The sequence below is a fragment of the Lineus longissimus genome, chromosome 16 (assembly GCF_910592395.1).
Source record: "Lineus longissimus chromosome 16, tnLinLong1.2, whole genome shotgun sequence".
In the NCBI taxonomy this organism is placed as follows: Eukaryota; Metazoa; Nemertea; class Pilidiophora; order Heteronemertea; family Lineidae; genus Lineus; species Lineus longissimus.
This window is the reverse complement of record NC_088323.1, coordinates 4,757,387-4,785,220: the sequence shown is the minus strand read 5'-3', so window position 1 is coordinate 4,785,220 and position 27,834 is coordinate 4,757,387. Positions and strand designations below refer to the sequence as shown.

Sequence of the window (27,834 nt, the reverse complement as noted above, 5' to 3'; positions counted from 1 at the left end):
ATTTGGCGAATCAGTGTAAAAAAACTACAAATAAAATACACAGGTACTCTGATTTGGGCTTATTACTGAGATTAAGCCCTAGCAACTACTGGACATTATTTAGTGCGGGACTACTCCGCATAGCAACAAAACAGCCATTGGAACCAAATTCGTTGACAACGGTTGAAAAATTCTCTTCTTTTTTAGCCGATTAAAGCAATTTTCCGCCGTATAAAATAAAATAAAGTCAAGAAAACGTAAAAATGAGTCACAGACAAGTTCTACAAGGTCAGTAATTTGCTTGATATATCCGAATTTTGGTGTTTTCTGTGCTTTAGTGGAGTGGTTGTCGGTTAGTTTGGGCGCCTGTGCATTTGTACAGTATGTGTTGCTGTACATAATGTACACAAATGTACAGGTTGTGTCAAAGTAAATGCAAATGAATATTTTTTCTTCTTTTGTGTGGCCGGCCACTTTGGTGGCTGAATCGATTTTGGATAAGACCACACTCCCAATTATTGTTCTATAGATTCTCGTGGTGTAGTCTATACACAGTTAATTTTGATTGATGACAGAAATCACCTTTATTTCGGATTACAAAGCAAAATTCGTTAAAAAGGGTTTCTTCTTTAATTTTTCAGTATTTGAGCAGTACCAGAAGGCCAGGACCCAGTTTGTCCAGACTGTGGCAGAGCTTGCAACTCGGCCCCAGAACATCGAGACCCTCCAGAATGCCGGTGTCATGTCCCTCCTCCGGCCATTGCTCCTCGACATTGTACCAACAATCCAACAGACAGCAGCCCTGGCCCTTGGACGCCTGGCAAACTACAATGATGATTTGGCTGAGGCTGTTGTGAAGGGAGATATTTTGCCCCAGCTTGTGTATTCACTGGCAGAGCAGAATGTAAGTATTTTATGGTCTCTCATCTCTTCTCATCTAATTTCTTGAAATCAACAGAATACTGTCCTACACATGGCCTATTGTAATTTCATTCCCTGCTCTGTCTTACTATCTTATAACAAAACGTTTTGTGTTAATTTTGTTGGAAATGTCATGTCATTGACAACCGAATGCTTCAATTAGTAATGCTAGAATAGTATTTCCTTAGTTTTGGACGACATAAAATGCTTCAGACTGTCCTCCTGGCGCTTCCAACTCCCTTTTCCTTATCAAACTCACACCTTCAACCTAAATTGCACTCTCCTATAATCAAATACTGTCCTTCAGCCTTACTTTGATGCTAGTTGTCCAGCGGTAAGATTTTATTTCTTGCAAACTGCATCAAATTCAATGCCTTGAATGTTGTTTTGTCTTATCTTGTCAATCAATGTCATTTCTCAAAACTCCTATTTCAAATTCTGTACAACTGGTCAATAAATTCACATTGTACCCAACATTGTCCAAGTTCAACAAATTTTCTTATGCATGGATTGATGTTGTTTATATGTTACAACCAATGAATACTATTAAATTGTTTGTCATTGTCTGGTGTTGGTTGCTATGTTTTAAAAAGAGTAGTGACATATACATACGAGTGTTTATAAAACAAAATTTGGTACTTGTAAGGTCTGCACTCAAGGGTCTTTAAAAAAAACACACCAAGTAATGCACATAGAATATTGCATATGGCCAAATCTCGACAATTCTTTTAATTCTTTCTCCTTGTCCTTAAAACAGCGTTTCTACAAGAAGGCTGCCGCTTTCGTCCTTCGTGCCGTTGCCAAGCACTCACCGCAGCTCGCTCAGTCCGTGGTTGACTGTGGCGCCCTTGATGCTCTTGTGATCTGCTTGGAGGAATTTGATCCCGGTGTGAAGGATGCTGCTGCGTGGGCACTGGGCTATATCGCCAGGCATAATGCAGGTATGTTTGGATCTTTTGGTCATCAGGAAATAACTGTTGACAATTTAAAATTGTTATGCTTATTCCAAAGAAACGTACTTCTGTTTAGTCAAATGACATCAAATTGAGGATTACATACTGTGAAAAGATCAGTCACTGTTTCTGACCTTTTGACTGACTAAGCAGTGAAAGTATGTATAGTAATTTTAAGGTTGTGAGCTGGTTTGGGTAACTGTTTTGTTGATCCTGAGTTTTGAAGTAGTCTAGAGATAACATCCTAAATATAGACTCTTCCATGACATTTCAGAGCTTGCCCAGGCTGTTGTTGATGCTGGCGCAGTACCCCTCCTTGTCCTCTGCATCCAAGAGCCAGAATTATCCCTGAAGAGAGTAGCTGCATCTGCTCTGAGCGACATCTGTAAACATTCACCAGAACTAGCTCAGACTGTTGTTGATGCCGGCGCCATTGCTCACCTCGCACAAATGATCCTGAACCCAGATGGAAAACTGAAGGTAAACATTCATAACTTGATATCTGCTTGTTGTATTTGAGGGAAGTTTTTCGTGAATAATAGTGATTTGAACTGGCTAATTTGTAATGTTTTGTTCAAATTCCGTAAGATACTGATTTGACTAAAAATACATTTCGTGATTTCAGCGTCAAGTATTCTCCGCCCTGAGCCAGATCTCCAAGCATTCTGTTGACCTCGCCGAGATGGTTGTCGAGGCAGAAATCTTCCCCGCTGTTCTCACTTGTCTGAAAGATTCAGATGAATACGTCCGTAAGAACGTGGCCACCCTGATCAGAGAAATTGCTAAACACACACCAGAGGTAGGTTTAAGTCCACAATAATAACAATGTGACTGGTAGGCCTAGTTTTCCATGTAAATACTAAGAATCACAAGCCTATCGGCGTCTGATTCACAATGTGGTTTGTGAGGAGTGTCATAGTCGTCAACAGTGTAGCTTACGTATTTCGAAGACCAGTGGAATTGGCGGCGTCAAATTATTAGTGAAATTTATAATTTACAAATTACAAATTACAAATCGTTTATTGAAACCGTGTAAAAAGTTACATTTTACATAAGATGAAAGTACAATGACCATAAGCATGATGAACTAAATAACTGGTGTGACATTGTTGTGGATTTGGTGGTGTGCAGCTGGAGGAGTGGACAATGTCACAACCAGGGTTCCTACATTATGTACAGTGGAACCTCCGTTAGTAGACACCTCTCTATTTAAGACAACCTTTCCAATAAGGACACTGGTTTTGGTCCCAAATTGGTTGTTTCCATTCAATTTTGACTTCTCTAATCAGTCTTTGGGTGTTCCGAATGCTTGACACATTTCGAACATGTTTTGGTTGGAAACAACCCTACAGTCTTACACTTATGGCTGAATGAATGATAGTGCATTTTCGTGTAAGCTCGGTGACGAAATGCTGCGACACTATTCGTCACCAACATGCTTGATGGGTGGTGCCATCTGCACAAAGGACGATGAATTAAATAACTGATGTGACATTGTCACTGCATTTGCAGGTGTCCACATCGAGGAGTAGATGATGTCACTACATGTACCAGGGTTTGTACTTTCATATACAGTGGGCCTACTTTTTGTGGACACCTTTCTATTGAGGACAACCTCTTTAATAAGGACAGTAGTTTTTGGTTCCAAATTGGTTGTTTCCATACAACTCGACTTCTCAGTTTAGGAGACCTCTCTGTTAAAACAGCACTTTTCAGTCCCTGGCGCATTTCTGGAAATTTCACGCTATAGAGCAATTGGTTCAGCTAAGTGACAAGAACAGTACTATAAGACGGTTTTAAAAAGTTGAAAATTATTTATTTAAATGACATATGAATGGTTCAGCAGTAATTGGCAGTGTGCATTATGTAATGAAATATGATTTACATAATATAACATTTTTGTGACAAATAGTACAGATGATGGATAAATCGATACAGTGGATAGCTGTTAGAATATGCAATATATGCAATAGCATTTGTTTTTATTGAGATTTTGCGAGAACCAAGTGGTATTTTGACAAGATAATAGAAAGCCAATAACACTACAAGAACATGACTTCAATACATTGACATTGTAGTACTTGGTATACTAAAAATATTCAATGATGGGTATCTTGAGTTAAAGTACAAGATGTATGAATGAAGGAGGCACTCGGGTAAGAAATGGTGTCGCTAATGAATGATTAGAATTAAGACATATCTCTGTATTTCATGTGGTGTACTGACAAATGGTGCAGTTTGTTAGCAATTTTGTACATAGTTGGTGTGTCATGTTTATTCATACATCTTGCTATATAAAAGCGAGTGAGAGAGGCATTGTGACATTAGAGTGTTGTATATCTATAGAATATGTGACCCGTCACAGCAAAACCAGGTACATGTCGCACAGAAGATGAGCCTAAATGACACCAGGAGATAATGGAAGAAATTGATGTGCTCATATTTTACAAAAGGCAGACAATAGATAAATGAACAAACAGTCCGTCTCAACCTGCCAAGCTCAGAGCGACATGCGCCTGGTTTTGCTGTGACGGGTCACATATACAAAGTTTACATAAAACAAGATTTGTATGTTTATTTAGGAGGAGTACAAAAGTTGTATATAAAATGCCGACTTCATAATGATTTATAGGACACAAAATTTGACATGACAGCATTTTATAAAATATGAATAATCTATAATGAGAATAGTTTTGTAGCACCAATGATTTGAAAATACTGAATTTATTTATTGCATGAATAGAACACAAAAAACAGGATGATTACATGATTGTCACATGCGTGAAATATATTGTCATGGATGGGCATTGGGAACAAAAAGAATTGCTGTTATCAGCTGCATTGGTAGCGATTGCTTTAGCTGATTTTCAGAAACTGACAGGAATGAGAATGTTGATATAGTGTTGAAAAAATATTTTTATAACATACATTGCATTCAAATAACACTAAGAAGTAGACGAGTACTAATTTCGCACACTTGAAAATATATGGACATTGACTGTCACTGGTAGTGGTAGTAGAGTAATTACATGCCATCAGCAGCACTAATTCAGACAGTTTTCGCTGTGCTTCAGTAACTGACTGGAATGACTAAGTTTGATTGTGCTGAAATGATACATAATAACGTACATTGCATAAACAAAATGATTACAAGATTTGTACTGTCTTGAAATATATGGACAGGGACAGTCACTGGAAGTTTGACATGCCATCAGTTGCACTGCTCCCGACAGTTTTCACTGTGCTTCAGTAACTGACTTGAATGACTAAGTTTGATTGTTCTGTATTTGCCTCCATTTGGATTTTGTGAACAAAAGTTACTAACCTTGTGTAATTGAAGTGTCGAATTCGCCTTGGTCGAAATGATAATACAGTAAATAAATCTATTGAATGTTGCTGAAAAGAAAACATTTACTACGTTAGAAGCCATGTACATGATAACACCACCACCACCATTATCAATATCATCACAAGTCAACTGGGGAATATGTGTGATATTTGTTCAAAACTTGCGTATATGGTATTTGCAGGTCTATTGTATTGTAACATATTTTTCACTTTCAAAATTAACTTTTTTACTGGAAATTATGAATCAATACTAATCGTAAGAAGCGTATGAAATTACAGAAGGCCTTCGTCGAAAATATGTAATGTACTTGTACTCATTCGTGTCATTAAACCTGAAAGCAGCACAGCATAACAGTGAAATTACCGTGACATCAATGGATGTCAAACTAACGTAGTGACGTAAATTTGAATTCGAAGTGCACAATTTCACAATTAAGGTTTTGAACACATTGAGAACTGAAAAACTTCATACAAATGCTTTCACACCAATGATATGATTGTGGCGCTCCTGATGAGGTATCGCCCTCTGCTAAACAGCTTTGGTCGTAACTAGGGTAAATGTTTTTTTCAAGTGATATGAGCGATGCAATACCTTAAATACCACCAGCGCCACGTAGCAGTCAATGAAGTTGTGCTGGTACCCCATTAACGTCATGCTTCAAATTTGAAGAAATTAATATTACCTTCATCAAGGATGTAATATTTATACACCAGGCCTTTGTCGAAAATGTAGATCTCGAAGTCTAACTGTAATGAAAGAAAATATCAATGTGACAATATGGTCTACTATTTATGAGGGGGAGAACGGGTATTTTCGGGACACTGGGATGGGCCGAAAATAACTGTCGGGATTCGGGATAGACACCCTTATTTTAGCGGGATTCGACACAAGCCGTGTTTTGCGTCACGATTCGGCTAAAATTGCATATTGGGAAACGGGATAAGCCTTTTTTCCTAACGGGACGTCGAGACAGTTACCCCCCTTCCCCGTTCCCACCCTCATGACATGTAGCATTGATTGTATTGTAGGCCTATTGTTACTCACAATCTATTTTTTTGTAATTGATACTGGTAGTATCAATGTGAAATATGCCACACGTTGGGAGCATGCAAGGCCTAGTACAATACACCATCATCACAATCAAATATTTCAATAATACACTGTCAACGAGAGTGAATGTTCAACCATCAATCACGTGCATTGTAGTGTAGCCTACATCCCCCATGACGGCTTGCGCCCCGCTGACACGACGAGCACATGGCTGAGCCAATCCATCGCCTATACACTACTTTACAAAAATCGACACCTACTGAAACTTTCACTAATTATTCTCGGAAATGTACTTTATCGTTACATCAATAAATGCACATTCGAATTTCAAAACTACCACTTATTTTTGCCGTGAAACTGACCTGAGTTATCGAAACACCGTCACTACGAAAAGAGGAAGAAGCAGGTCCGCATTTATCGAAATATTGCTAAATATAATTGTCAAAATGTCGACCAAATTACCAATTAAATCACAATAAACTTATCAAATGTTCACTCATGCCTTTGGGTGAAAAAATACTGATTTTTCAATCATTCTCAATTTTACAAATCACCAATCACAAAAAGAAATAATGATGCAATTACCCAAAATAGATGAGATTTGACCACTGGTATAATTCCGCCATCTTGGATATCGGCATCGTCACCACCGCTTCAAATTCTAAAGTCTTATTCAGGCCTAATATGTGTCACCTGCTGTGGTAAAATGGCTTGTTTTATCAATAAATAACAAAATATGATCTTTGTAAATAAAATCGGAGATCTTCTGGTGTGTTTTTATGTGAATTTATTACGAACTATCAATGCAGCGCAGGGCAGCCATCGTGTTCTCATGCGTAGTGGCGATGCGATAGCCATCCGCGGCACTGCTTTTCAAGATGGTGGCAATTGCCCAGTGCTAGAGGCGTTGTAAGGAAAATTGAGAACAGGCCCCTAATGAATGAACTCTCAACGATATCGATATATTTTCGTAATTCAAGCACAACTGTTCAACAATGAACGTCCACCGACAATCCCACTTAACGAATATTAATATCAATTCATATCATGTATCTTAAAACGCTTTTATTTCATTTTAAAAAGAGTTATCGAGTGAACGATGACCTCCTACCGTACCCTCGAAATAAACAGCCAAAATGACCACAAAAACACCTTTTTAGAAAAAAACAGCGATTTTTACGAAATAAATGTCATCAGAGACGAAACTAGACACTAATTTAGCTCGGTATGCACAGTAATAGTACCTGAAGTGATCGATTTCAAGGAGAAAATACACTGAAAACAACTTTTCAGGAACAGAAATAAGATCACATTGTGAATAATACAATTGAACCCCTTTGTGCAGTCGACTAGTAAATGCTCTCCTTCAGCAAGGAAGTGGCAATGCGCCAAAGCCCCTTTGGTAATTAACTGGGGGGAGTCATTCTTCTGTTCAAGATCCTTTCCTTCAGAATTTTTCCTGAACAGAAACTTATCATAAAATCTACTCTTCCAGCTTGCCCAGTTGATTGTGAATGCCGGTGGTGTCGCCGCTGTGGTTGATTATGTTGGCGACTGCAAGGGAAATGTCCGTCTGCCTGGTATCATGATGCTTGGTTACGTCGCAGCACACTCTGAAAATCTCGCCATGGCCGTCATTGTGTCCAAGGTAAGTGTTCTGCCGTGAATTCCTCAAATTGTAATCGGACCAAGAGCAATCTTTGCCTGCTACAATTTCATCCTTAACTTCTTAGAGTTTGTATCGTACATTTCCTTGACACTAAAACGTTCTGAATTTTTCAGGGAGTTGTGCAATTGGCTATCGCACTATCGGAAGAACCCGAGGACCACATCCAGGCAGCAGCGGCGTGGGCGCTGGGTCAAATAGGACGGCATACCCCAGACCACGCCAAGGCAGTAGCAGTTGCTAACGTGTTACCACGGTTGCTACAAAGTTACCTTAGACCAGAAGCATCAGAAGATTTACAGACAAAGGTGTGTAGCTCATTTAGTTGAAAAAATTCTGTGCTGAGATATCTATCTTTTTGAAGGAAGCTATCCCAGAATTCGATGAGAAACCAGGACTTAAATTGCCTCCTTCAAAATCAAATTTAGTATCCATATCAAAATGACATTCTATTCCTTTTCTCTCCAGTCAAAGAAAGCCCTAAAGAACATCCTACAGAAATGCGTGCACTTGCCAGCCCTTGAGCCTCTGCTCTCAGACGCACCACCAAACATCCTCAAGCACGTTGTCGGACAGTTTAGCAAGGTTCTGCCACACGACCCCAAGGCTCGGCGCCTATTTGTTACGAGTGGCGGCTTGAAAAAGATACAAGAAATCAAAACGGAACCCGGATCAGCCCTTGCAGAATACATCAACAATATCAACAACTGCTATCCAGAAGAAGTCGTCAAGTAAGTTGTACTTTTTAAACCGAGGCCATGTTGCTCTTTTTCTGTGCGATTACAAGTACGGGTATTACATTTTTGTTAACCGGTCGCATGCAGCATGTATTGACATTCAAAGCCATGTTCACTTCATCTAAAAGTGGTATAACGAGTCGAATTGACAATCTCAAATATTCTATCATCATTCTCACCGAATATTTGTTATTTTTTTCAGATACTACTCCCCCGGATACTCTGAGCAGCTTTTGGACCGTGTGGAGACCTTTCAACCAAACTAAACTCTGCATTTGACGACTATCACAAAGACTGCATAAACTTTCGTAAAAAAACTGACATTTGACTCCGTGCTTATGGTTAAGCATTTGTAAAAAGTGATTGTTTTCTGACGGAGAAATAAATTCTGGAGAAGTGTACTCGCAAGATCATGACACAGGAGTATGCTGCGGCAAAAATGCTGTACTTTTATGCAATTTGTTTTACTTTGTTGTATGATTGAGAAGCAACGCAAGAAACTACATACTGTAGTTGAACCATCATCATTGCTGCTAAGTTTTTATTTTTTTCCACTATTCAAATTATGAATTGATGTAAACCTTGAAAATCGAATCAACAGTGAGCAAAGTGTACTGTTGTGGATAGTACCAAGGGATGAATAATTTGATTGTAAAACTATAATGCCTTATGAGCATTACATTAATACATGATCTTTTTAAGCAAAACAGTTTTGCTTTTCAACAGATACATTCCAAGTCCTAACTCGAGCTGGTTGATATTTTATGGCAACTTTAGGAGAAATTTTTCTATCGATCAAGACTTTGGGTCCCTCTGTTGTGTGTTTGTATGCTTGTGGAATACAGTATGCTTGTGGGGTTATAGTGTGATTGTGGGGTCTCGTGTGCTTGTTTTGGATGTGTTGTCTGCTTGTGACCAACAGAGTTCTTTTGCGTCTCTTTGTATTTTTGGCAGATATTTTGGGATGTATTAGATGGGTGTTAGCTCTCCTCTGGCTAAACTGCCAATAACTGGGGGGAAGAAACACTTTGGACTCAAATTCGAATTGATGTAATTATTCTTATTCAAAAGTTTTGGCAAAAGCCTCAAGTAAATTAATTTCAGTTTTACAAGACCATGACTGTTTGTTTTGTTCACCACCAGTTCATGTGGCTTTACATATCTTTGCAAAAACTAAACTATGATGGTACCAAATCGGCTGTTGTTTCATTTTCTAAATCATTCACTTAAGTTCACTGGAATATATCATATCACTCTGATGGATCAATTAATGAAGTATACAGAAATCCCTAATCAAGGACGAGTATGGGGCATCACTTTGTCACTCTGGGGTCAAAGGTCCAAGACAGACTCTCTTGCACAGACAGGACAAATTGCACAAATTTACCCACCAGTGATATTTTTATGTCCCCTCCTTGATTTATCCTTAATTTATAATGTTCAATCTGTGTTTTACCTGTATACTGTTCAGATTATTAAACATTTTATATTTTTACCTCCGTCTTTGATTTTGTTGTTTGACACCACCCTGACCACAACTCTCTAGGACAGCCGACTTGTTTACCAAAAAGTCTCGGTTGTTGGTTTGAATTTGGACTCCTCCAAGATGTCTTGCCATCCAAGGCTATCAAACGATATCTCCCAGTGTTTGTTTTTCAAAGTGTACCTTTCCCTTGACCGGGTGTCAACCAAGGTTAATGTGGCAGTTCTGTAGCACATGCTCTGGTGTCTGATCCAGTGTGTTGCACAGGCACCTCCCGGACTGGGCTTTGCTCATCGTCTTGAGGATGGCTTCAAGTCTGTAGTATCAAGGAGGGTGTTGCTTCTAAGGTCCCCTCTTCTCTCTTGCCAGGTGTTTTTGTTGGCCTCTTTCAGGAGTGTCATTTGTACCTCCCTGTAAGAGGTACTGGATTCTTCCTGATGTTGTTGGCTTTCACCTTTGGCAAGCTGGTTGACAGACCAGCATGTTTAGAATCCAGCCATACTGTCATACATGGTGGGTGTCCATAAAAATTGAACCAAACACTATGTTGATTAGCATATTCATATTGTTCATCTGTACTTACATGTGACCTTATCATACAAAGATTGAGACAATCTTCTTCTTAAAATACAAAAATAATTATTTAGATTTTTTGATCATGCCTAAATGACCTAAAGTTCATTGATAAGGCTAAGCAGACTATTGCATTTGATTTTGCGAAGATGACTAAATATACATCAGACACAATTATATGTATTTCAAAGCAAAAGAAAGTGCATGCACTAGGAACAATCTGTGGACTACATTACAGCAGAAGTGAATGCTGTGGCGAAAATTTTAATAATTTCTTTATACTAGGTGTACAATAACATACACTTTAATGATTGAATAGACAATAACAAACTAGGTTCTTGTAACCAAAGAATAATTCCTGCCAAAATCAAGCCAATAATCCATTGCATTAATATACCACAGTAGCACAAAAGATACATTTGTGTGGAATGGAATCCTGAATGGAATCATTTATTTCATTTGTGAGATTAAAGGACGAACTGTCCTCACACATTTTCCTTTTATTCTTCAAGTTACAATCTCAACAGTCCATTTCTATTGTTTTTAGAGTATCAACGATCATCCACATCAGGTCTGACTTAGTTTTTCCATACACTTTGAAGCGTCCTTTAACTTTCCCACCAAATCCTGGAGTTGTTCTGCTGTGCATTCGAACTGGACATCCTTGGTTCCTGGTGCTCCACATTCCTGTAAAATAGATTCAAATATCTGTACTGTTCGCAAGTTTCATTGAGAGAGATCATATGGCTTGATTAGAGTTTTATTCATGCCAAATTGATCTTGTGAGGACAATGTAACAACCAGAAGGCTCACTTTGAAACTGAATTTTTCACATTTTTAGCCTGGAGACAGATCTTATCTTTGTCAGAGGTTCCACAAATTTCGCATCTCCAACTTTTATTTCCGACTTACCTCGGTTTTTAGGTTGATAAGGTAGGTTGGTTGACATATTCTCTCTACATGGTTGTTCTGTAAGCAAATTTGAAAACCAGGATTAAGATGTGAAAAAAAAAGCTAAAACGATACTTACTGCAAAGAAGTGGTTTATTTATTCTTGGTGTCACCCATACCTGCAGGATTTAAAAATGAACTTTTCAAAATGCGACTGTTGACAAAACACTTTTGGACATGAGCCTGCTTCTATTCTAGAGTTACCATGGTAACTATGTATTTTTAAACATACCTTGATGTAGTAATCTAATCTCCAGTCGACATCAACAACATGAGGTGAATTATTCCCGACGCTGAGGATAACAGAAAATATAAGAGATGATATAAAAGATAATTCAAAAAGAAACTAAATCAAGTGAAGAGTCTGTGTTCATCACAGTCATCGCTGCAGATAGGGATACATACAATATCGCACACAGAAAGTAAAAAATCTCTCTTTTCTCAGAGGCCATTCAGCAAAAAAGATGTGAAATGACTGCAAAGTCGATTTCAGTTGATTTGGTTCCTGAAATTTATAAATTATTGACATGGAACATACCTGCTCAACAAAATTTGCATCTGTGGTTTAATTTCCTGTAGAAAAAACAAGACTTTACGACTGGTATTGAATTACAGTCAGTAGGTAGTTTTTGTTATCAAAATTTTGGTACTCGATTGGGAATTTTGGCTTTGTTACTGCACACCTTCTAACTTAACCATGTAAAAGACCAAGTTAAATGATCTGAAGTTATTAGTATCAAGCACTTTTCTGTGTCACAAGTTTGTCCAAAATCGAAATAGCAAGTTTCTAGAACCACTTATACTTACCGAGTAAATGGAATTAAATGAATTGACTCTGTCTGTACTGAATTTACAGTCCTCTAATACGCCTCCAATTGTTGATATACTGGCATCATGTTTGGCTGCCTCTACAATGATTGCCAACAAAGCAGATGAAGTTTCCTTCAGGATGGCTTGATCTATGGCTGAGAACTGACCATCACCTGAAGACAAGAAGTAGACAGCTAGCTGGCTGTAAAAGTGTGATTGGGATAGAAATCTAGCTCTTCGGATAAACTCGAATGATTTAACTGAATCTCGGGAGAGGATTTCTTCAGCTAGTTTTCTTCCAAGATGATCAGGTGATTTTCCCCTTTACAGACGGTGCCTCTTGTGGTGAAAACACGATAAACAATGACATGATCATGATGAAGCCAGCAACATTTTCATTTTTGACATGCACTCATAATTTTTTACCAGCAATTGCATTCCTGCTGCGGTTGTTTAAGGCGCATTCACAAACTTTCCTGACTAGAGCTGGGAAGCACTTGTCTGGTATATGGGCACTATCGCCTGCAAACTGCAAACTCTCGAGTATTTCGCTTGATATTTCCATTTTTATTCCTGAAAATGTGAAAATTAAATCACTTCCGCCTCCAAAACTCCATTTTGAGAAGGTGCTCATAAAATAAAGACTAGGTAATGCTGCCACAGCGAGAATTTAATAAGATTAAAGCATTTATCTCACAAACCTCTACACACTAACTTATTGAAAGGTAAAATAAACAACGATTAAAATCTGTATAAACATATTTCAATAGAGGAATCAACTAAAAGAGGCAAAAACTCGTGTCGTAATTCCGTTTTTCGATCCAATTTTTCGTGGAACCCGCTATTCACAATGGCGGCCACAACAAAGTTTTTGAGATGCGTTCCCTAAAAAATGCCCAAATAAGCCAGATAATAGTATTCAAAATTTATATTTTTTGACGGCAAACGATAAACGAGTATGTATAGAAGCCGATTTTACTCGATTTCTTGGGTGACCCTTCTTATTGGGCTTTCAGTTGATCGAGAAAAAATGCTCCTCATTGTCGCGTGAAGCTGCGCGCAGCATGCATGCGCATTTCCCATGCATTTTGCAAGCTAGTGCAGTGGAATGTGCGTGCTTGCATGCTGCGCTGAGTGTGCAGTATTTCTGAGTCATGCAGAATCAGCCTTATGTTCACCCTTTTAATCATCAGAACTCCACTTTCATGTATTTTGCAATCTTTTCAGGAACGGTTAGGTAGCTGTGAGTGTGAACAATAAATAATGTCAATGATGATTTATTTTAGCGTTGTTGGCAACGATTTGGCTGACCAGGCGGGGACTGCCATGAACCTCATTTTATTGCGACGTATCGTCGTGTGTTGTTTTATAGCCAACTTGGCCTTGGGTATTGGAAAATGTGATAGAATTTTTGAGAGGGTGTGAAGGCCATTTTGGAGGGTACCAACTGCGGAACTGGCAGTTTGCAGTACAGTGATTGTTCTTCTCTTTCAGAGTCTTGTAAACCTTGTGATATTGAAAAGTTGAATTGAAATGGATTACCCAGGCCATGGTCATGGTCATGGTGGGCCTCACCAACAACACGGTCATGGTGGACACGGCCACGGAGGTCATGGACATGCACATGGTCATGGTGAAATACCGCCCGAGCACTACCAGGATCTTTATGCGGGAGCTCAGTCCTTGCCAGTCGAATACTCTGAGGTCCACAACGTGATGGTTGATGGGCGTGATAGGCTCTCAGTGTCTGCTGTGGCGTTTGATACGCAGGAGGAGTTGCTATGGATGGGCAACCAAGGGGTAGGTCAGACTTTGTGCTTCTCAGTGCTGCCCACATGGACTTCTTCCTGTCGGTATAGGGTGACGCGCTTGTCTACAGCATAATTGAGTTGGATGAAACTACTATTTAGTGTACTTTTCAGCTAAAAAAAGAAAATGTAGTACCACATGAAGATTCTTTTAGTTGCGTGAGTTTTGCACTCCTTGATGTACTTTTCAGACAGACCACCAAAAATATCATTTCAAATTAATTTAGGCGGAAGTCAGAAATTATAATTATTTTATTCATTTCTGCAGGGACATGTCACCTCGTACTACTCGCAGAGCATGCAGAAATACACGTCGTTCCAAGTTCACCAGCAGAACGAGGTACGCCAGGTGTTGCCGATGGAGCATGGCATCCTCTCTCTGATGCAGGACACTGTCAGATGTTCGAGCAGGTTCGGCCAGACTGTTTACAATTTCAAGTGAGTATGAATTTATTCCTGGTAAGAAATTGACTGATTTTGTAGAGAGAACTATCACAAGAGGGGAAACAAGTCCAAAGAAACCTTCAAGGTGATGGAAAAAACTCCATGACCTGACCGAGCAGTTTTTATCAGAATGGTGTGATTTGAATTGTTGCAATTTGCATCAAAAATATCACTTGTCTGCAGCTTAATTGCTAGGTTTAATGTTCATAGGTCAGTGCGATCTGCAATTCTTGTCACAGGAACCTGGGATGACGACCACAAGTGAGCAATACTGGCCATTTATGTAGCTCGTTTGCAGAGCACCAACAGCAAGCTATGGTAGATTTGGCATGTCAGCAATAACACCTGAATGTGTGAATTGATTTTTAAAAATGTTAACCTTTCAGTCATCCTGCTATGCATAACATGCAGTGTATGATCCAGACTGGAGCAACTAACATCTTGATGGGGGGACATCAGACAGAAATGGTCGAGTTCGACTTCAACACTGCTCAAGAACTGCGCATGGTGAGTATAAAGTTTGTTTCAACTTTCTTCAGTTTGTGTTGAAAGTTACCTCAGTAAAGTTTCAAGCCCGCAAAAACCAGTCTTCTAATCTTCATTTGATGCTGTTTCAGGTGCAAGTGAATGATCCAGGTTGTGCCATACTTCGTCTGTCGAGTCGTTACATCTGTACTGGAGATACGAGTGGAAAGGTACGTGGAAAAAACTCTCGGTTCATTCAGTTGATTTGCTATAAGTATAAGTGCTCTGTCAAAGTTGTAGGTTTAGATTAGAAGGAAAAATCTACCGTCTGACAAAAAAAGACAGATTTCTGACACAGGGAAGTAATCTCTACTTTTTTTTCTTTGTTTATCGCATTATTTTGTTATTTTGTAAACCTCTTTGTCTCCAGGTTACCCTCCGAGATCCCAACACCTTGAAAGCTGAGCATGTCCTGCCCGCACATTCAGCAACGCTGTCCGACTTTGATGTCCACGGCAACCTTCTGGTGACATGTGGCTTTTCAAACAGGTGAATAGAAATAGGAATATTTGTTAAATCAGTGGCCGTGTGGTACATGTAGATGACTTTTACTCACCAATACCTCGTTTAATGAAGTTGAATTTGAGATAGGTCTACACTCTTAGGCTCCATCTTTTGACCTGTGACTTCATTGGCTAATTCCAGAGAGAGGCTGAATAGTATAGCGGTAGATCGTTACATCAAGGTCTACGATCTGCGTGTGATGAGAGCGGTGGCGCCACTGCACACACAGATCGATCCGATGTTCCTCAGGTTCGTGTCGCCATATTCTGACAAGTTGGCTGTCGTGTCTCAGGTAAGAACATTTCCTCTTCTTTATGAATTAGATCAGTTTACAGCTTACCTCTCATTGGCTGATGGAGGAGACACTCCCTTTCCCACAGTTAAGTTTACCTAATCGGTTGTATGGAAGGCCTCCTCCCAGTTATTATATTCCTGGTATGTCAGAAAAACGATTCTACAGAGTGAGTCTGAAACTGGAAAACTGCTGTTAGGAAAGTCTCTGTATGAGGACAGTATGACTACACTTCCTCTATTCCTTGCCATTTCCATGATCTCAATTTGTGAATAATCTTCCATTTCAGGCTGGTCAGTTTGTAATGATGAACACTGCTACGGAAAGCAATGATTCGATCTTCATGTACCATGTCAACACAGGTGGCGCGCCCGTCTTGAGCTTCGATGTGTCAACAAGTTACCAGTCGCTGGCGTTTGGCGATGGCGGTGGTTACATTCATTTGTTTACATCGAGTGACAATGCCGTCTTCAACACGTATTCCCATCATCCTACATTCGCTGACCCGGTAAGAATGATATTCTTTTATTTATTGAAGATAATGTCATCTTTGGTAAAGTGTATCTTATAAAGGTCTTAGTCCTTTACCACAACGGATTTTCCTAACTCCGCTTTGAACCTATTCCCAAGACCCCCTAAACCCAAACTTCCAATAAGACCCCATGAATTTAAATACTTGATTCTCATCAGGAGTTTCTTTTAGTGAAGAAATGAAGAGGTTTAGAAGAATGATGGTCGAGTGTGGAAATTTGTATTTTCTTATTTCTGTTCAAAATTTTTAAGTTTTACATATTTTTGCACAAAAATTCTAGCCCCAGGGAAATGGCGGGAAAGACTTTGCCATGCCACGTGACCGGGCAGCTGGACAACGTCAAAGTCAAAGAACTGTAAGATATTCCAAGGAATCATTGTATTCCTGTTCTATACCATCTGATAGTGATGCCCTCAGCTCTTAGAAATGCTCATTTATTGAATACTCTATTGATTGACTGTGACTTTTTTCTCAATAGGCGGTCATTTTATTTTTCAAACTATATTCATCTAAAAATAGTTTGACTGGACTTCCAAAATAACCCGAGCTGAGAATCAAGTTATTAAATTCATGGAGCCTAGTGACGAAGGTTTTTAATGTTTTATATTTTGTCGCCTGCTTATAAAAAACTTCAGAGATTTCAAGATATACATGTCCTTCCACCTAAAGTAGAAGTCATTTGTGGGTCATACATTACATCATCAAATCAAAGATTCTCAGTTACTTTTTATTCGAACTTATATCTCATCACTTTATTCTTGTATCTTCTCTCAATAAAGGTGGAGCCACTGCAGCCCTTTCAGTTTAATGATGAGATTACGCCGTATGGAATCATTCCGATGCAGTATCCGGCACAAGGCAAGATGTTCTCACAATATCCGGACTACCTTCAAAAGATGGTTTACCGGTGAGTCGTATATTTCATCTACCTCCGCCTTTTTTCAGTCTCTGGGTACACTGCCAGATAACCACAATGCTCGAATACACGCATGTATTACAAAACCACTCATTTGTAGAGGAACTGTACAGAGAAACGATGGGGCTGTGACAGTCCCGTAAAAAAAACCAGCGGCTGCAGCCGACAGTCACCACCTGGGCTGACTTATCAACATTTTTGTTTGATGTGCAAAGCGTGAATAAATCCCCTTCTTTTCTAGCAAACCACAGGCGATAGATCCTGAAGTCTTACGAACAGTCAAGTACAACCAAAACATCGGTTATGCTCCAAATCCAGGCAATAGGCGTAGAAATCAGGTCCAGTACGACATGGGCAAGGGTGCTGGAAGAGGTGGGGGTGATAGCAGAGGAAAGAAGGGCGTGCCAGACTCTCCAATCGGCAGAGGTGAGTTGAGATAGTCTCTTTTTGAAATTCCCATTGAACAAAAGATTCTGAAAATGCGTAAATACATACTCTCAAATGTCTTGATTGTTATGGTGTGCCCCGCTAAAAGTTTTTAATCATTTCTTTCAGGTGATGATCCGTTCATCCAAGTCCCAAAGAAATACAGGAAAGTGGAAATCAAGTATTCGAAGCTGGGTGTGGAAGATTTTGACTTCCGTCATTACAACAAGACCAACTTTGCCGGTTTAGAGACACATATTCCCAATGCTTACTGCAATTCTATGCTACAGGTTAGTACTGTTAGGTCAATATTGAGGAGCCACTGTGGGCTGGTGGCTCGCACTCTCGGCTGGCAGTCATGAAGACCCTTGATCAAACCCCACAGTCTACATGAGACTTTAGGCAAGTCTCTTTGTGCAACTTCTAGCTCCCTATACTTACTTTAGAGAAAACTCCTGGTTCTTTGAAGACACCTTTAAATGAATCTTCTGCTAACTCGGATCTTTGTTTTGATTTCAGACCTTGTATTTCATCGAGCCATTGCGTGTGGCCATGATGAACCATCTCTGTCAGAAAGAGTCGTGTTTAGCATGTGAACTGGGCTTCTTGTTTTACATGTTGGACTTACAGATAGGACAGACATGCCAGGTAGGTGAATGCACAAAAGACAAGGCATAATTAGATGATAATTCAACAGCAGACATAGCTGTAATCTCATGATTTTACATAATGGCCTTGTGTCTGCTGTACCAATACCATGTGGCAGTGATGTTGTCATCTCTGTATTGTCTAAAGCCATAGACAAAATGTAATGTCTTCTCAATGTTTATTACAGGCCAATAACTTCTTGCGAGCTTTCCGCACGATCCCCGAAGCGTCTGCCCTCGGTTTAATCCTCGGTGACCAGGAAGAATCGATGGGAAAAGTCAACTACACCAAGCTGATACAAAGCTGGAATCGATTCGTCTTACAGCAAGTTTTCACGGAGACGTCGAAAGTTTCATCTGGGAATGACGGTGGGGAGAAAGCACCACAGGCAGCTGTTGCAGGATCAGAAGATGGGTAGGTCTGAACAATAGTTGAAGGACATAAGTCATTTTGATAAACTGCAGCTCTGTGGGATATCCATTCGTTCGTTTTCACCTGTGATTTTGTCCTATTCGATGATGTTACCTGTAGGCATTTGGGCTGATCGTACTGCCAGGGCTTGAGGTCAGACTTTCTGAGGAGGACCCAGCAGGAGAGTATTTCTCTAGCGGTAATTTGAGGATTGTGCGGCTTTCATGTCAACCTTGGTGGTACATGATTCCAATTCATGACTGAGGATAGGATAATGATCATTTTTAAGTATTCTGTGGAGATGTAAGTCAATTGTCCTGGTTTCCAACCTACTTATGTGGCACTTGAATACCTTTGGTGGCACTAGCATGGGGGTTCAAAAACTAAGCCTTATGCATCCATAAAAACAGACAGAAAGCAACATATATTAAACTATTCACGATTTTTCTTCCAGGGCCAATTCAGCTGAAGCAAAGTTGGACAAAGACTTAGAAGAAATTGAGAACGCCTTGGAAAACTTCAAATTAAAAACAACTGAGGAGAAGACGTACATTGAAAGGTTGTTCTGCACCTATATTATCAATACATTCAAATGCCGCTGCAGCCGCGAAATGAGCCGCGTCTCGGAGACGTTGTCTTTCAACTTGGTGTATCCGGATTGTTCTCCAAGAGGTAGGTGGCAACATATCAGTTTTAGTTTGTTCTCTCAATTGTGTAAATACACTCTGAATATTAATTCCCATAATTATATGTACCCCCATGCTATGTTTTCAGAGCTGTATGTGCAGTAGGAATAATGAGAATTCCATCTTTTGCAGGTCCTGACAAAGAGCCTCGACCTGTTCTGTTCTCGGAAGTGCTGGAGCACACCATATGTTCGGAACAGACAACACAGGCTTGGTGCAGCAACTGCAGTCGATATCAGCCTCATGTAAGTTATCCACTCTCTTCAAAATAGAGGGGACCTGCGACCAGAAGAGGTTTTGTGGTTACCCAGTAGTTTTAGGTGTTGACTGACAATGACGGAAACAAAACACTTGTAGCCATTGGGTGATATGAATAAAGACTAGCAAATGCTTTTATCTAAAACTCCATGTACATTTACACTAGGCCTTTCTGTACAAAATTGAAGTAAAAGCATTTGCTAGTCTTTATTCATATCACCCATTATCTGTTGAACATTTGACGTAGCACGGAAATAGCGATTTTCAATCCATAGCACATCTGGCAGGGTTGATTATAATTTGGTTGTATCTTTCTTTCAGACACAATCTAAGATCATCAAGAATCTTCCTGATGTCTTGGTGTTTAACTGTCAGGTGAACACTGCTAAAGAGACCGACTTCTGGCGAATCCAACAAGACGTAAGTATTCAGATTTTCATTTATTTTCTAATGGGAGGTAAGCTGAACGCGTTTTGGAGGTAACCAGTTAGGGCTAGGGAGGGTTGGGGTCCTGTCAATAGCAACAGTCTTCAAACTTCCATTCATGAGGGAGTTGCCTTTACTATCATGTCATCAGGAATGATCTTCATGTATAACTAACATTGAGTTTTGTATTCAGCTTTTAAAGGAGCAGATTGAGGAGATGCCTGACGCGGAGGCAGCACAGATATTGGCAGCTGCTGGGATCAAGTTGTGTCGTTATGGCCGAGCTTGCACAAGGAAGGACTGTAAATTCAGGCACGAGTAAGTTGAAATAGAATAAAACAGAATGCTATAAACTGGCAAATACTCGCATCTTTACCGTTTGCCATTAAAACAGGGGCCACAATGGACTTAGATCGTAAAACAAAAAAAGTCATCTTTCTGATTATCTATAACTTTTTAAGGACACTGTTCTCTGTATTTGCAGAATCAACCCAGCTGATTTAGAGAATCCTGACTTGGACATAGAGCCCAGGTATCCCTCGTGGGTGCCGTACGGCATCAGGGTAAAACTCCTTCCCAATGGCAAGCTGGAAATACAGAACAGACCAAAAGATTTGGTGAGTTATCTGAGCCATAATTTGACATGTTATGCAATCTCGTGTCTGCATTCTAAATCAAGTTGGAACAAAGCTGGTGATATGATTTTAACCAAACAACTTCTCAACACTCCTATACGTCCTTTTATGACAGCTATTGTTAGTAATAGTTGGGCAAAATTCCCCGATATTCACTTCGATCTTGTGAATGTTTTCAGGACGACATCACTGCCGACGCTTCTGATTCGATAGTCTACTATGATCTCCTCGCGACGATTGCTCATGTGACCGACCCGAAGACTGGAGGGAACCTGGTGGCACATATCCATGGTGGCGACCTCTATCATCAGAGGAAGGAGAAGGTCACGTGTACGCAATGGTACCTCTTCAACGACTTTGCTATCCATCCGATTGAAAAGGTGTGTGTGATATCGTTGCTACCTTGTTCTCTGGCAGATAGTGCAAGTGGACATAGGTCGCCTACGAAATATTTCTGTCTGTTCTCCAAAAAACTCTGCAACAAATCAAAATGCCAGGAAAATTCTTTGATTAACGGTATGAGTAACTTCATCAAAAAGCAGTTCTCTGCTTTTGTGATTGCAGTATGAGGTTCTGTCTCTTAAACAGGAAAATGCTGTGTACTACAATCTACTTGCTTTCATTGCAGTATGGTGCTGTGTATTTCAACCTCGACTGGAAGATGCCGTGTACAATCTACTTCATCAAGACGAAGATAAATAAATACTATGACCTGAAGGTGAAGAATCCTGTCACGTCCGATGTGCTCCTTGAGTACGCATCGCTCGTGACGCCAAGAAGACGCAACATGACCTTCACCCCCCTGATGCCTGATGAGATGCCCAAGGAGGGAGAGGTGGTCGGTCTCGACGCTGAGTTTGTCACTATCAACCAGGTAAGTGAAATAGTCTCAATAATCTGGGACTGCTTAATCAGGATCAGTTATTTGATTAAATGCCGTATGGTAAAATATGTATTCTTCAATCAAACCTGGTAAAATTGAAGAAGTGGAAGTAGAAGTCTATGATGATGTTTGTTATCCCTGTCTTAAAAACCATGTGGACATCTTACAACTGAGACTTCAGCCAGAAACACAAGTAAGGAGACCAAGTACACCTCTCGTCAATAAGGAGATACCAGAAAGTACTTCCCTGCGTCAAATTTCACGCAACTAAAATTGCATCTTTTTTTCTCTGCAGGAGGAAGCGGAGATCCGTAGTGATGGCACGAAGTCTACGATTAAACCGTCGCAGATGACGGTGGCGAGGATTACCTGCGTGCGTGGTAGCGGCCCGATGGAGGGGGCACCCTTCCTGGATGATTACATATCCACTCAAGAGCAGGCAAGTCACTCTAGTTGGTCGTAAAGAAACAAGCAGGCTTCACCTACTCTAGGCATTGATCCCATGATGTGAGCCCGACACTACCAAGGCTTAGTAGCTTCTCATTTCAGATATTCAAGTTCAGATATTTTACATCTCGTACGTTATGTTCAACTCTCTTTCTCTATTTTCCAGGTCGTTGACTATCTTACGCAATTCTCTGGAATCAAACCCGGTGACCTAGATGCCAACATTTCATCCAAGCATTTGACAACGCTAAAGTCAACATACATAAAACTGCGCCACCTTCTGGATCTTGGGGTAGTCTTCGTCGGCCATGGCCTCAAGAAAGACTTTAGGGTTATCAATCTTGTGGTAAGTGAAAATTCCTTGTCTTTTAGTTTGTTAGGCTCTATATTCTGTTTAACAATGACCGCAATCTCCCACCCTGTATGAGGAGACCATGAAAAACCATTTATGTTTCTCACTTGGATGTGTTTTTATCTTGTTCTGGCACACACCGTTCTCTGAACCTGTTGCCCAAGGTCACAGACATTCCAAACATGCCAGGTATCATACCCAAGATAATGAGATTATGACTCCAGTTGCTTAACCCGTAGACCACCCCACCCCTCAACTACTGAGATTTAACTGTGTTCCCATGATTGCAGGTTCCTCGCAATCAAGTAGTAGACACTGTGGAGCTCTTCCATCTCCCGAGGCAGAGGATGATTTCTCTCAAGTTCCTCGCATGGTATTTCTTGAGTAAGTAACATCTTGGCTCTCTCTTGAACTTAAAATTTTATAAATCACACAAAAAAGAAAATTTTGATATGATGATCCGACGATGATTTTGAATTGGAGTAGCACTAGTCCGAATAAGCTATATATGATACCATCACCCTAAAGCAGCTACTCAATTTAGTTTTAAAGTTTGTCAATAGGATGTAAGAAGCAGTGTGATATGTACCACTAACTGCATTGTCTTAATTGAAAACCATTTCTTGGTTTTGCAGATATGAACATTCAGGGTGTCACTCATGACTCCATCGAGGATGCCAGGACTGCGTTAAAACTCTACCAGAAGCACAAAGCGCTGATGGCAGAGGGCGCCGAAAAGTGGCGCGATGCTCTCAACGACCTCTATGAACAGGGCAGGAAACTACAATGGAAAATCCCTGACGCAGAGGAGCAATAGATGAGACAGTTAGATGGGTCCAGTTGTGTGCAAGATTTGTACAAATTAATACAGCTGTATCCCACCCCCAGGATTCAAAATGGACTAAGCCAGTATACAGTGAATGCATTGGAATGATTTGTCTTATTTTAGACATGTAGGGGTAGTATGGTGATGGATGTGTAATGGTCAGTTCTGTTCATTTTAACCCTTTTATGGCCCGTAGACAGATTTTCATTGTTATGGAGGGACGGTATCTTTCAGAAGTGAAGAAAATCCTAATTATTCTGTTGACGAAGAAAATTTGGGTGAAACTTTTGTCTGAAGATGTTTACTCCCAAAACAATTTTTAACAGCCTGGTTCAGTGTCTAGTTTTGTTGTCATCTTTTTTCAAAGTCAAGAAGAATACCTAAAAGACTAAAAAAGCTTAGAATTGCTGGGAAAAGTTGTCAGTATTTTACTTCAAAGAACTTGTTCTTGTTCTATCTTTCTTAGATACTCAAACAAAAAGTCACTCGTCCTTGAAGGGTTAGAAATAAGAACTTGATCTCTCGTCCCTCCAAGGGTCGGACAAAAAAATGCGCTCTGTGAGCAAATCTCTGGGAATGATAGCACAACATTATCAAATCAATTTGTTTAAGCATGCCCTAAACCTGATTTTTTGGACCATGTTTTATTCGCGAAAAAGTTATTTTGGTATTTGTTACAGGCCATTTTGACCACTTTGGTAGAATTTGTAAGCAGTAATTCAAATTCTTTATTTCAGGAACATTTTGATTTAGCTTCTTGCTGTTGATTAGGTCTTTTCGTAATCTCTTCGCCCAGCATTTACAAAACTGCCCAATATTGTCAACAGTGGTTTAGGCTTTAAAAGCTGCGTTTAGTGGCCACCGGATGAAATCAGAAACGGCCTACCATACATTTGTCTTTTTACATGATCAGGCTGTTTTCTTCCCAAACACGTGAAAAACAATATGGGCCCTCTTGATTCAAAAACTGAGGCTTATCCAATGGTGCCTGGATACCGGTATTTCAAATCTTCTAAAGGCGCGAGACTGTTTGGACTTGGAACAATTCTCAACTTTAAATTAAGACATTGCCCACCCTCGACTTTTCTTCCAATTTTGTTGATATTGAATTATGAAAGAGTTTGTTTGATGTACAACTTGGCCATCATGGGTTTTAGGAGATTTGATCTTAGTATGATAATTTTTCTGTGCTGAACGATTATTTGTATTAAATGTAAATTTTGACTATTTTCTGTGTCTCAATTATGACGTTCCTCACCGGGTAACCCCCAACATCGTTAACTAGGTGTTAAGTTTTAAAATCTTTTGTTAGCACGCAGTCTTCGTTAGTAATTTCACTCAATGTATAAAAAGTAACTTGTTGTTTTCGCAAAAAACTTAATTTTGTAACAACCCCCATCGTGTCATCTCCTTTTGGGTTTTCTGTAGCCTACAACTGAGGCCAGTTCTCTCAGAGTGGATGTTCTCCCTCCCCAGTTACCTCTCAGTTATGGAAGATCTGCCATTACTTTTGAAAGGGAAAAGCTGTCTGGCTTAACATTTGAATCAGGTGACACAGGAACGGGGTACAATCGTAACCCTTTTCACATATTTCGGTTACCCCCCAATACTTCAGTATTTGTATTAGATCTAAATTTTAATTTTAGCAACGGATGATATGCAGATTTAGATGATTTTTGCACGTAGCTTTTGATTTTGTTGCCGTAGAGAGTGTGTTCAACCGTGAAATGATTCAATCAGTATGTGCTAGCATCAATAATGATTGATTGATCTATTCTTATGCCCCCTGGTGATTGGATCAGGAACCAATCTCTTCCTTGATATCCTTGCTTGATATCTCCCCTTATTTTCTCGAGCGATTGTAGATATATTAATAAAAACAATTAAGAGCATTTGCAAGGTTGCACTGAATGATTTAGCTAATTGTATTTTGAAAATGCCACGTAACTTTAAGATGCCGCATTTGAAATTGGTTTCAGTTGTGTTGTTTTTTTGGTGATAGACCACTGGGTCTTGTGATTGACCGAGTTGAAGCCTACTCAACAAGGCCTAGTTGTTTGTACATAAAAAGAAACAGGATGACTCGCAGTGTAGATTCCTCAGGGCACTTTCACTGGCTCTTTCCAAAGGCACATGTGCAGCTTCCGATGCTGTATGAAAGCTGTATTTTGATTGGTCCGATTGAGTTGTTCATCAATATCAGCCAATCACAACCGTCCTCTGTGTCGGTTTGAGTGTCCTATTGAAACTAATGGAGAATTGACATTGAGTCATCACTTTTCTTTTTACGGAGACAGCGCAGCATTTGTGAGTCGGCTATTCGAGACTCTGTGGATAAAGTGATTTGGCCACAGCAATGAACCCTGTGTGATTTCTGTGTCAGCTTCTATCGCTTCAGAAATTTGTTTAGTTTCTTTCGTAATGATCACGTCTTATTGGTATTTTCCGCTTTACTTTCTCCGTATTTCTTGACGCAAATCCGCATTTTTTTTTTCCGAACCCTATGCTTTCACAAAACTTTGATGTAATTAAATGTATCCAGTAGTCTCCTTGTTAATGTATCGGCTTTGATGGGATTTAGAAATTCGTTGGTTAATTATGAGCATTAGTTTTCTAGTGAATATATAGTGACATTAATGTACATAATTTTATGGTATTTTGTTGAGCCTTTTCCATGTAAGACTCTAGTTCTGTACAGCGTTTGAACATTGTACTAGGTAGATGAGGGGAGTCCATTTCTAATCAGTCTGGTATTGGCAATATTTCACAAAATTCTAGTGTGGCTAAAAAGGTGAAAATTTATTTTAAAATTCAACTCAATTATGGTTTAATCATCCTCAATGGAGAGAAGTTCCATATCAACTGTCGGCTGTAAACCATGAAATTATCTCAGCGAAGGTATTGCCGAAAAACATCTTTGTGTGGTATTATACTAGCAAAAGCACATTTTCCCCGAATTGATGCCGCACAAAATATCTTGGTTTACAGTTTATTTGCCTGCCGTCTGCTATTGGTTGTGGAATTTTTTCACCCGTCGATAGAATTGGTCACTTGGCTTGACATGTCTGCGTGTTGGTATTGACCCTCTAAGGTATTGAGTGACGTCTTCCTAGCAAGGGTGTTAGGTCAACCCCAAGTCGACCGCACAAAAGTAATTTGAAGGGGTTGAAGTAACTCCCTGGATATTATCTTGGGTCACTCAATAGCGGTCTTTCCTATAAAGTTATACCACTTTGAATATAGTGAAGTATCTTATTGTAAGATTGTCTCTGTTAAAGGGAGAAATATTGTCCTTGTTATTTGGAAGTTGTTAAAAAAAGATTGCACTGGCGGCCATCTTTTTTGAGCCGACTCTACCAGGACTGAGGACTGTCAAATTTGACATATTCCACATTACAACATGCTGAACTGGGCTGTTAAAAACAATTTAAGCCATCACAGAGTTGTAAATTTTCGAGCTTTTGAACAACTGGGCCCAGGTCTACCATAAACCGTTGGATTTCCACTGTACTAAATATTCGACAATTTCGTGTGATCTGTTTTCCCTAAATCGATGGAGGTCCTGACAGTTAAGCCGTATCATGATTATTTTCACAATTTCAGTTTTGATCCCACTTTGCAAAATTGGAATAAAACTCTCCAAAAACTTCCTTTAATATTAGAGGCGGAATTGATAACCTGTTGCTATGGTGATAAATTCAGTTTCCATAGTCACGTTGTGTTTTGTTGCCATTTCCATAGCAACACCCTCAGTCCTCAAAGGGTTTGTATTGTGTTTTGAAAACGGGGTTATATTGCTTAATAACCTGATCTGTTCATGAACAGACCTGCCTATGTAATCTTGTTGAATAAGGTGTACTTATCAGTGCATTATCAAGTGAATGTGCTCTTCTTGAATTTTGTCCCTTCTCAAAGTATTGTGCCCAGGTGCAAGTAGTCAAAGCACTATTTGAATACCGTGTACCTGTACTTGTATGAGGTTAGAGGAAGCATGGCTGAAATATTCGACCGGATGTCTTGTTGTGACCGCTTCCGGACTTTTAGAATTTTCTATGAAAAATACCAATTTGGCTGAAGATTTATGTAAAAATATTTGAACACTTAGAGTGAAACTTGCACACAATTTGTAGGCACCTATTATAAGGTAGATCACAACTCGGAATAAAATTTGAGGGTAGGCAGGTCTGTCTGTGGGTGGTCTTGCACTTTGTATATGTTTGACATCTCTGTATTTTGTATATGTACTAAATCTCCTTGTTATAACAAGACATCAACGAGATGAAATGTGAAAAGGCAGTACATATGTTGTCAATAAAATGAATTTGAAATGTCTATATCATACT

At 39.6% G+C, this 27,834-nt stretch overlaps 3 protein-coding genes and 2 long non-coding RNA genes across 6 annotated transcripts; 2 read left to right on the top strand and 3 right to left on the bottom strand.

Moving 5' to 3' along the window:
* The first annotated feature begins 136 nt into the window (after positions 1-136).
* Positions 137-10,150, top strand: LOC135500265 (sperm-associated antigen 6). Its single transcript, XM_064791613.1, has 9 exons — positions 137-267; positions 621-883; positions 1,658-1,841; positions 2,128-2,333; positions 2,479-2,652; positions 7,748-7,900; positions 8,035-8,226; positions 8,387-8,649; positions 8,858-10,150. Exons 1-9 carry the CDS (start codon positions 243-245, stop codon positions 8,919-8,921), a joined length of 1,524 nt encoding a protein of 507 aa, XP_064647683.1. The 5' UTR covers positions 137-242; the 3' UTR covers positions 8,922-10,150.
* On the bottom strand, positions 3,648-5,445 carry LOC135500266 (uncharacterized). Its single transcript, XR_010449408.1, has 2 exons — positions 5,179-5,445; positions 3,648-4,958 (listed from the first exon to the last, which is right to left on the bottom strand). It is a non-coding gene; the product is annotated as an uncharacterized LOC135500266 (long non-coding RNA).
* Positions 5,457-6,894, bottom strand: LOC135500267 (uncharacterized). The gene is made up of 3 exons (XR_010449409.1): positions 6,615-6,894; positions 5,885-5,948; positions 5,457-5,533 (listed from the first exon to the last, which is right to left on the bottom strand). It is a non-coding gene; the product is annotated as an uncharacterized LOC135500267 (long non-coding RNA).
* Positions 10,151-10,685: 535 nt separating the features above from the next.
* Positions 10,686-13,092, bottom strand: LOC135500395 (COMM domain-containing protein 3-like). The gene is made up of 6 exons (XM_064791841.1): positions 12,899-13,092; positions 12,470-12,645; positions 12,201-12,235; positions 11,895-11,955; positions 11,624-11,680; positions 10,686-11,398 (listed from the first exon to the last, which is right to left on the bottom strand). Exons 1-6 carry the CDS (start codon positions 13,035-13,037, stop codon positions 11,279-11,281), a joined length of 588 nt encoding a protein of 195 aa, XP_064647911.1. The 5' UTR covers positions 13,038-13,092; the 3' UTR covers positions 10,686-11,278.
* A 218-nt stretch (positions 13,093-13,310) lies between these two features.
* Positions 13,311-27,832, top strand: LOC135500071 (PAN2-PAN3 deadenylation complex catalytic subunit PAN2-like). 2 transcript variants are annotated; one of them, XM_064791214.1, is made up of 25 exons: positions 13,311-13,428; positions 13,967-14,272; positions 14,549-14,718; positions 15,111-15,231; positions 15,342-15,419; positions 15,620-15,738; positions 15,895-16,045; positions 16,335-16,553; positions 16,858-16,932; positions 17,357-17,484; positions 17,735-17,919; positions 18,049-18,209; positions 18,439-18,567; positions 18,755-18,981; positions 19,433-19,650; positions 19,797-19,909; positions 20,244-20,342; positions 20,542-20,666; positions 20,833-20,965; positions 21,163-21,363; positions 21,612-21,857; positions 22,162-22,305; positions 22,480-22,659; positions 22,956-23,049; positions 23,301-27,832. In XM_064791214.1, exons 2-25 carry the CDS (start codon positions 14,006-14,008, stop codon positions 23,480-23,482), a joined length of 3,765 nt encoding a protein of 1,254 aa, XP_064647284.1. In that variant the 5' UTR covers positions 13,311-13,428; positions 13,967-14,005; the 3' UTR covers positions 23,483-27,832. The 2 variants fall into 2 exon arrangements, with proteins under 2 accessions (XP_064647284.1, XP_064647285.1); XM_064791215.1 differs by lacking the exon at positions 16,858-16,932.
* Positions 27,833-27,834: the final 2 nt, after the last annotated feature.

Excerpts from the sequence above, each read along its gene's own strand:
- LOC135500265 (XM_064791613.1), top strand. The coding sequence starts at position 243 with ATGAGTCACAGACAAGTTCTACAAG. Across the intron at positions 7,901-8,034 it reads TGGCCGTCATTGTGTCCAAG|GGAGTTGTGCAATTGGCTAT; the intron begins GTAAGTGTTCTG and ends TGAATTTTTCAG. Across the intron at positions 8,650-8,857 it reads TATCCAGAAGAAGTCGTCAA|ATACTACTCCCCCGGATACT; the intron begins GTAAGTTGTACT and ends TATTTTTTTCAG.
- LOC135500395 (XM_064791841.1), bottom strand. The coding sequence starts at position 13,037 with ATGGAAATATCAAGCGAAATACTCGAGAGTTTGCAGTTTGCAGGCGAT. Across the intron at positions 12,236-12,469 it reads CATTTAATTCCATTTACTCG|GAAATTAAACCACAGATGCA; the intron begins GTAAGTATAAGT and ends TTTTTTCTACAG. Across the intron at positions 11,956-12,200 it reads ATGCAAATTTTGTTGAGCAG|CGTCGGGAATAATTCACCTC; the intron begins GTATGTTCCATG and ends TGTTATCCTCAG.
- LOC135500071 (XM_064791214.1), top strand. The coding sequence starts at position 14,006 with ATGGATTACCCAGGCCATGGTCATGGTCATGGTGGGCCTCACCAACAA. Across the intron at positions 14,719-15,110 it reads CAGACTGTTTACAATTTCAA|TCATCCTGCTATGCATAACA; the intron begins GTGAGTATGAAT and ends TTAACCTTTCAG. Across the intron at positions 16,554-16,857 it reads ATCCTACATTCGCTGACCCG|CCCCAGGGAAATGGCGGGAA; the intron begins GTAAGAATGATA and ends CAAAAATTCTAG.